The sequence below is a fragment of the Polyodon spathula genome, chromosome 8 (assembly GCF_017654505.1).
Source record: "Polyodon spathula isolate WHYD16114869_AA chromosome 8, ASM1765450v1, whole genome shotgun sequence".
Lineage (NCBI taxonomy): Eukaryota > Metazoa > Chordata > Actinopteri > Acipenseriformes > Polyodontidae > Polyodon > Polyodon spathula.
The window spans coordinates 7,023,330-7,030,927 of NC_054541.1; the positions used below are offsets into that span (position 1 = coordinate 7,023,330).

At 43.9% G+C, this 7,598-nt stretch overlaps 1 protein-coding gene across 3 annotated transcripts in view; it reads left to right on the forward strand.

Moving 5' to 3' along the window:
* The window catches only part of LOC121319261 (protein CBFA2T2-like), a 29,089-nt gene extending 22,924 nt beyond the window's left edge, over positions 1–6,165 (forward strand). For 2 of the 3 annotated variants that reach the window (XM_041256508.1, XM_041256506.1), the window contains exons 5-11: positions 466–647; positions 791–1,044; positions 1,977–2,113; positions 2,640–2,820; positions 4,180–4,236; positions 4,754–4,944; positions 5,131–6,165. In XM_041256508.1, the coding sequence (XP_041112442.1) occupies positions 466–647; positions 791–1,044; positions 1,977–2,113; positions 2,640–2,820; positions 4,180–4,236; positions 4,754–4,944; positions 5,131–5,418 (1,290 nt within the window). In that variant the 3' untranslated portion in view covers positions 5,419–6,165. The remainder of the gene's footprint in view (positions 1–465; positions 648–790; positions 1,045–1,976; positions 2,114–2,639; positions 2,821–4,179; positions 4,237–4,753; positions 4,945–5,130) is intronic. The other variant, XM_041256507.1, reaches the window with a different exon arrangement.
* The last annotated feature ends 1,433 nt before the right edge of the window (positions 6,166–7,598 follow it).

Here is a 7,598-nt window from a genome sequence, read left to right on the forward strand (position 1 = left end):
TATACACAGCTGTAACAGTTACTATATTCACACAATTATTGTTTTGAGATTCAGCTTTTATTGGGGATCTCCCCTAAATCCCTTGTTTAGAAAGGGTATTAATGCTTGTGACAGGGTAGCCGTCTGCCATTTGCGTGCATGCGTGCTTTCACTGCTGAGTGACAGACAGGAGGTCCAGACGGAGGTTGAAGTTGATCTGCCCCGCAGACAAACAGGATTTATTTACATATCAACACAGTGAACAGCTCTTGTGATACGACCAGCACAGAGCACATGCAACACAGTGTATGTGACGGGCAGTTACAAGACAGAACACTGTTATAACATTTTAGAGTACAAACTGATATCAAAAATGCATTGAAATTGGAATTATTTAAAATGTATAATCTACAACTGTTTATAACAAGTAACATGATTTGGCTGGCATGATCCAAGAGATTCACTCCTGTGTGTTTCCACCTGCAGGCTAACCTGCCCCTCCTGCAGAGGGAGCTCCTGCATTGTGCCCGGGCTGCCAAGCAGACCCCAGCGCAGTACCTGTCCCAGCACGAGCACCTGCTGCTCAGCACCACCATGGCTTCCCCCCCTGACTCCTCGGAGCTGTTGCTGGAGACCAACGAGAACGGCAAGAGACGTAGCCCTGACAGGTAAGACCAGATCCCACTGCTCCACTGGGTATTACAGCCATTACAAATAACTGTTTTAAAATAGTGTAAGGAATTATCTTTTGTTGTAAATCTTGTGTCATCTGAAGCCTGGTGTTAACAGTGGGTTTTTGTTTCCTGTTCAGAGGTAAAGAGAATGGGTTTCATGAACGAGTACCTGTTGCCATGGAGCCCCCAGCCAAACGCATCTGCACAATCAGCCCTGCCCCTCGCCACAGCCCTGCCCTGCCAGTGCCCCTCCCACTGAGCACTCAGCACCACCCCACACCTCCCCCCCTGCAGCACTACGCCCTGGAGGATGTCACCGGCCCGCACAACTACCGGGACCCCCAGCGCCTCCTAGAGGTCCGAGATGCCAAAGAGAGGCCACGCCATCCGGGTAAGAGGGGAAGGAAGGGGAATTTGGGTCTTCAGACCCTGAAAAAGGGGATCTTGTTTTAGAGCCTTTAGGAGTGATCGCAGTGGTTAAAGTATATTTAATTAATAAGCCTAGTATATCATTACTGAAGTTGCAAAAATCAAGGGATGGATGTTTTATAAATCTCATTCACCCAAACAAAACGAGAACATATTTAATTTCTACTCTGGCTCATAGAAAAACAGCTTCACAGTAGGTGAATGGGTAGTAACACATTTACTAGTTTTAGAAAAGGGCTTTGTGATCAAAAGCACTCTTGTGTCTGCTGCCGTTAGAAACCTCAGCTCAGGAATGAGTAGATGAAACCCAGATTTCAGCTGTTTTCATTAAAGATCTTCAAGCATAGCGTCACATCCACTTATCAGCCCGACTGCTGCTTAGACGTGGCTGCCATTCTCCAGCCCTGGTGGCTCCCTGATGCAATGCCGCCCAGGCTGCTGCTTTCAAAAGAAAATGACGCCAGCTGACTTCCAGATGTTGATTGTCCAACACATTCTATTCTGATCAGTGTCTGTCCTTCATCAAGACCTCCTGGAAAGCCTCAGTCCTTGTGTGGGTCCATAATTGACTTATACTGTGCAGGGTAATCAGCTGCACTGTGCAGCCACAGTAGCAGACAGTGTAGCCGAGCAGTTTTGAGGCCAGGCCTAGGCGCCTAGAGAATTGCAGACCAGACAGTCCTAGACAAGCTGTATATCTTGGCATGAGCAGAATCTTGATGACAATAGTGCTGCATCGTGTTATAGGGTATTCTGTGGGGGGTGGGGGGTGGGCGGACAGATATCCTGAATAAACATCGCTGCTTCTGAGTGTGCAGAGTTTTCTAGTTGTTTGACTGAGTTTTAACACACTTTTTTTTTTTTTTCCCCCACTTTTTCTTTTTTTTTTTCCAGGTACAAACGTGAGCTATCGCGAAGAGCCAATGGACCACAGGCTGACTGAGCGAGAGTGGGCGGACGAGTGGAGACACCTCGATCATGTAAGGCCTGTTGTTTTCGCCAAGGGCAGGACAGATCAAGGAGTGCAAAATGTAATTTAACCCCTTAATGACTGCCTGTTTTTTCGCTTGTGTTACCCCCGCAACCTTGCATGTTTTAGATGTTTTTTTTTTTTCCACATGCTGTGTAAACACATATTCTGACATGAGTTTTGCAAACTAGTTTTTGTAATAAATACTTGCTGCTGGGTAATGTACAGTATCATGTATGTTAACGCAAAGCTATTTCACGTTATCTAATGCTACCTGTGTCTGTTACTAACTTTATCTGTTCTTCGTTTCTGTGTCAACAATTTTGACCAGAATTTCAAAGGTTGTGAAGGTGTCAATAAAGACTGTGGACAGTTATTATATTATCCATACAAACACAAAACCTGCATCACAGAAAAGGACATTAATTCACCTGAAATGCAGTTTCAGAACACATTTGATTAGCTTTAAAAATCAGACCCCACGCCTTTCTGGCTGTGACTAGCCTCTTTTGTGTTTGCTTCGGTCTGTCTGCCAGTCTCTGTGTATCTCTCTGTGACTGACGGCCCTCGCTGTGTCCCTTATACAGGTGCTGAACTGCATCGTTGACATGGTGGAGAAGACGCGGCGCTCCATCGCAGTGCTGCGCCGCTGCCAGGAGGCGGATCGCGAGGAAATGCACTACTGGAGGAGGCGTTCCAGTGAGCACGAGGAGGCGAGGAAGAGCGCCCCCTCCAAGCAGAGCAGCCCTCGCGGGGGGGGAGATAGTGGTAAGGTCCACACAAACATTGTCTCCTATTTCAGGGCTGTCCCAAGCTGAACCTTCCACTCCTGGTCTGTGTTCCAAATTGTTTAATTGAACCAATTAAACCTCAATCCAGACCCTGAAGTTGTTTATTGTATCATTTTACCTGTTAAACCTGGAGTGAAATGGCTCTCCAGGACACCCCTCTTCAGTTTGTCCCACAGTGGCCCCTATTGATTCTGAGGCCCCTATTCTTACCAGTAATACTGCGCTATGATACCGTGACTTTCAAACAGGGCAACAGTGACGCTATTAAACTTATTGCATTTTATTACAAAAAAAAAAAAAAAAAAAAAGTCAGAGACAGTTAAAAAGGAGTCTTTAGTGCTTTCAAAGTGACAGTCTTCAATTCTAGCTGAATAATCCCATTTTCAGCAAATCTGGTACCCGATCGATATCTGCCAGTCCAGTCAAACGTTCCTGCAGCATTGTAGAAAGTAAATCGTTTTTTGGGTTTTTTTTATTATTATTATTATTGATTTCATGTTCAGGCTGCTGCTGCTGTGACAGGCACAATCAAAAGCAGGCGCAAGTCAGTAATGCTGAGGTGAGGATTCAGGTCCAGCACATTTCACTCGTAGATGCAGTGGAGCATCACAGGAGACGAGGACGATACATCGGCTGGAAGCACATTTATTTAAGTGTGTTTCCAGGTTCATTCAAACATGCAGCCCTACGCGTGCGTTCCCCTCACGTTTGCAGCACTGCCAGTACGTGCAGTGTGTCAAAATGAGTTCATGTTTAAATGTCTTACCATTGTTCGCTTAAATTGTGGGTAGCTACGCGGTTATACTGACACAAACTTGCGCACGGCTTTAAACCCCAACACAGTGTTTTTTTCTGTTCATGGCTTGTGGCTTGTAGATAAAAAGAACAGTAAAATGGCTAATTAGTCATTCATTCTGGTGCAGACTTGAGGTGAATATGTTTTTTTAATACAGAGTCACGACAACAGGTGCCCCTTGCTGCCTGGGGCCCCATGCAATTGCAAAAACTGCCCCTATTTGTAGTTGAATCTTTTTACTCTGCAGTTTGCACTCAATTCAATTACATTCTACCTACTTCATTTCTTTAAAAAAATAGTTCATCATTAAATACCGTGATACAAATACACATTTATTGTTTTGTTAAAATGATTGACTTCCATCCCCTGCTGCCTCCCGCTCAAGACAGTCTGGGCCTTCTAGTGGTCATCATAGAGATGTGATTAATAAAGTGTAACAAGACACAAATATTCAATACTTGCAAAATAGGGTTGCAACAGAAATAAAGATCATGAACAGTAATGTGCAGTCTGTCTAAACTGTGTATTCTCTTTTCACAGATTCCCAGCTCACACCCCGGTCTGGATACGTCCCAGATGAGATCTGGAGAAAAGCTGGTAAGAATGTAAATTGCAGCGTATCGCTGCTATACTGTTCAGGATTAATATTCCCGGAAAAGAGAAATAATACAAATAAATCAAACGTGGATTAGTCAACTGCCGTGGCTCCCTGCCGAGTGCCTCTGACCACTAAAGCCCTTTTCAAGCCAAACACTCAGAAAGGGGCCTTTGTATAATGAAATGAGAGCGTCTACATCTCCGCTAATAAAAAACATGACAAAAGGAGCCTTAATTAAAATAGGCAACCAGGACTAAAATTCCCTGGGATTATTTGTAGGGTTTGTCTACAAAATAGCTAAAGCAGGGTAGACAAGTGTGAAATTGTGCTTGGCCAGATTTTTTTTTTTCTTATAACAATGGAAACTGTTGTGTTCTAAAACTGGAAAGAAGCGACTATAAATGAATGAGTTATTTTGAGTTTTGTTCCACAATTATAATTTTAAATCAAGCAAAAGTTTTCTGAAGCTCAGTGTGTCGCATCAGCTGGTCCTGACGGTAGTTTCTCCCTGTGCAGAGGAGGCAGTGAATGAGGTGAAGCGGCAGGCCATGGGCGAGGTGCAGAAAGCCGTGGCAGAGGCAGAGCAGAAGGCTCTCGAGCTGGTCACGGTGGAGAGAGCCAGGATGGAGAAGACCCTGGCAGAGGCCAAGCGCCAGGCCACCAAGGACGCCATCCAGGTCATCAACGAGCAGGAAGACTCCAGCGAGGTGGGTTTTTGATAATGATGCTACCAGAGCCCGGTTCGGTCTGATCTAGATTTTCCTGCTGCATTGTGATAAAAAAAATCACTAACTAGCCCTCTGTCTCTAGAATATGCTGAGTAAAAGTAAAGGTTTTTTAAACTTTCCTAAAAGGGGTACAGACTGAAGTAGCTTTCCTTGTTGTGTTCTCAGAGCTGCTGGAACTGCGGTCGCAAAGCCAGTGAAACCTGCAGCGGCTGCAATGCGGCCCGCTACTGCGGCTCGTTCTGTCAGCACAAGGACTGGGAGAGGCACCACCTGATCTGCAGCCCAGGACTCCAGGCACAACCCAAACCCCCCTCCGCAGTGCCAGGCAGGGCAGCGGGCAAGTTCCCAGACAGCGTGGCTACAGCCAGCCCAGCACTGGAGAAGATCACCACGACCGCGTCCAGGTCATCAACACCAGCCTCTGTCTCAGCCGTGGAGACCAATGGACACTAAGACCCTCCATGGAGAACTGGAGGGTATCTTTCAAAGCCATTAACTTTTCAACTGTATATTGTCAATGACACAAACCGAATCCCTTCAAAGCAACCGATCACCCATACCTAAAAAGAGGGACACTTTCTTGGATTTTGGTTGGGACAAATTGAAAGGTTTCCCTCCATTGTAATATTGTAATAATAATAATAATAATAAAAAAAAAAACCTTCTTTCCCTCAATACCCAGTCTCATGTTAAATAATCATAGCTGATGTGGAATTGGAGGTGAAATGGACAATCCCTTCTAATCTGGAACAGTTGGTTCTCCACCTTCCGTCTGGACTCCGGATTGCCGCAGAGTTAGGAGTTGCAAGCCTCTGCTGGCGAGAATCCAGACTGGCTGTGGATGTCTTCTAAGCATTAGTCAAGAGCTGCTACACTGCAATTCCTTCTTGAAGCCACCGGCTCCTTATTTGTCGTTTTTCTTTTCTTTCACTGTCCTACAGTTCTGTTGGCATCTCAGGAGTCTATTGTATATGTCATTATGTTAAATCATTAAATAAATGAAAAAAGAAAGTTTTTTTTGTGTGTGTGTGGGAGCTTGAATACTTAAACTAAGATTCTCAAGGTGTGTGAGTGTGTGCATTTGATAACTTGCCAAAGCCTACCTTATGAGGACATACCCTTGTAATGTTTAAACATTTGAACATTGAAAAGAAAAAAACTGCTTCTAAAGAAAACTTTCAATGCAGGAGTGTTTATTTTAGCCCGACTTTAGAATAATAAATCTACAGTATATTGGCGCCAATGCAAAGTCCTCACAAACCTGTGTGTGTGTGTGTGTTTGTGTAAAGAGAAAAACAAGAATCTCTTTTCAAAGCCTCATTTTGAAGGAATAATGAACTTGGCAGCCACCCTCTCTGCCTGCTAAGATGATGACCGAGAGTGCAGCATCTTAAAACCAGACTTTGTGTGACATATGGCGGGTTAAGATTGATATCAGTGTGCAGTGATTATCTGGCTGACAAAGATAGATAACATTTTAATCAACTCTCTGCCGGGTGCAAAGAAATATTGGGTACATGAGCCAACAACTTAGATGGGGGAGCCAACAGATAGACTTAATGTGTTAACAGGCTCATCATCCATAACTCAATAGAGCTGAGTTCAAAGCACTAAGAACCTAATAAAATACATGTATTTTTCTTTTTGTGTTTGTAAGCTTGTGTAGGTTACCATTGCCCATTGCAACTACCTGTGGAAAGAGACAACTGGTCAGTCTTTAAAAACGAGTGGAAGAAGATGCATGAATTATAGTCAGTTGCATACATACAGTTTTTCTTGAACCAATTCGGCATGACCAGTTGAGAACCAGCACAGCCAGCTCCAACCTGAATTGCTCTGGCCAAGTGTATAATAAACGTAAACACAGATTAGAAGAGACAAAGTGACATATTAAAGCATTTAATTTGTTGGATCTTTTTGAAAGGTAGGAAAACAAATGTAAATGTTACAAACTGGGAAACGAACACCTTGAGAGTTCTTAAGAGAACTGCGATTGTATTACTTACTGCTTGGTTCTAGTTCTGTAAAACCAGCTTGACGTTTTCTAGATAACGTTAACCCAAGACACCATTATTAGTTTATTTAGCAGACGCCTTTATCCAAGGCGACTTACATAGACGAGGGTGTGTGAACTATGCATTTGCTGCAGTCACTTACAACAACGTCTCACCCGAAAGACAAGGGGGTTAAGTGACTTGCTCAGGGTCACACAAGCCAGGATTTGACCTCCTGGTTACAAGCCCTTTTTTTAAACCACTGGACCACACAGCCTCGTTTACACTACCTTGCATTTAGCACAGAGAGAAGAACAAGAGGACATAAGTGGAAGCTGAGTAAAAGCAAGTTTAGACCAGAAAGCTAGAAGCACTTTTTTACACAAGTTCTAAATGCATGGAATAGCCTACCAGGTGAAGTAATAGGAACTAAAACACCGGGAGCATTAAAAAAAGACTAGATTCTGTGCTTTTAAATGAGCCCTCCCACCTCACCCCACCCACCCCCAGTAGGGCTCAAGAAGAGTCACAAAAAAAAATAGTCCAAGCAGATGAATCTACTGTTGTTGTATTTGTACTGTGGTTTTATATACCAGATGGGTATCCAGTAAGAAAACTAGTAAATACATGTTCCAGTAC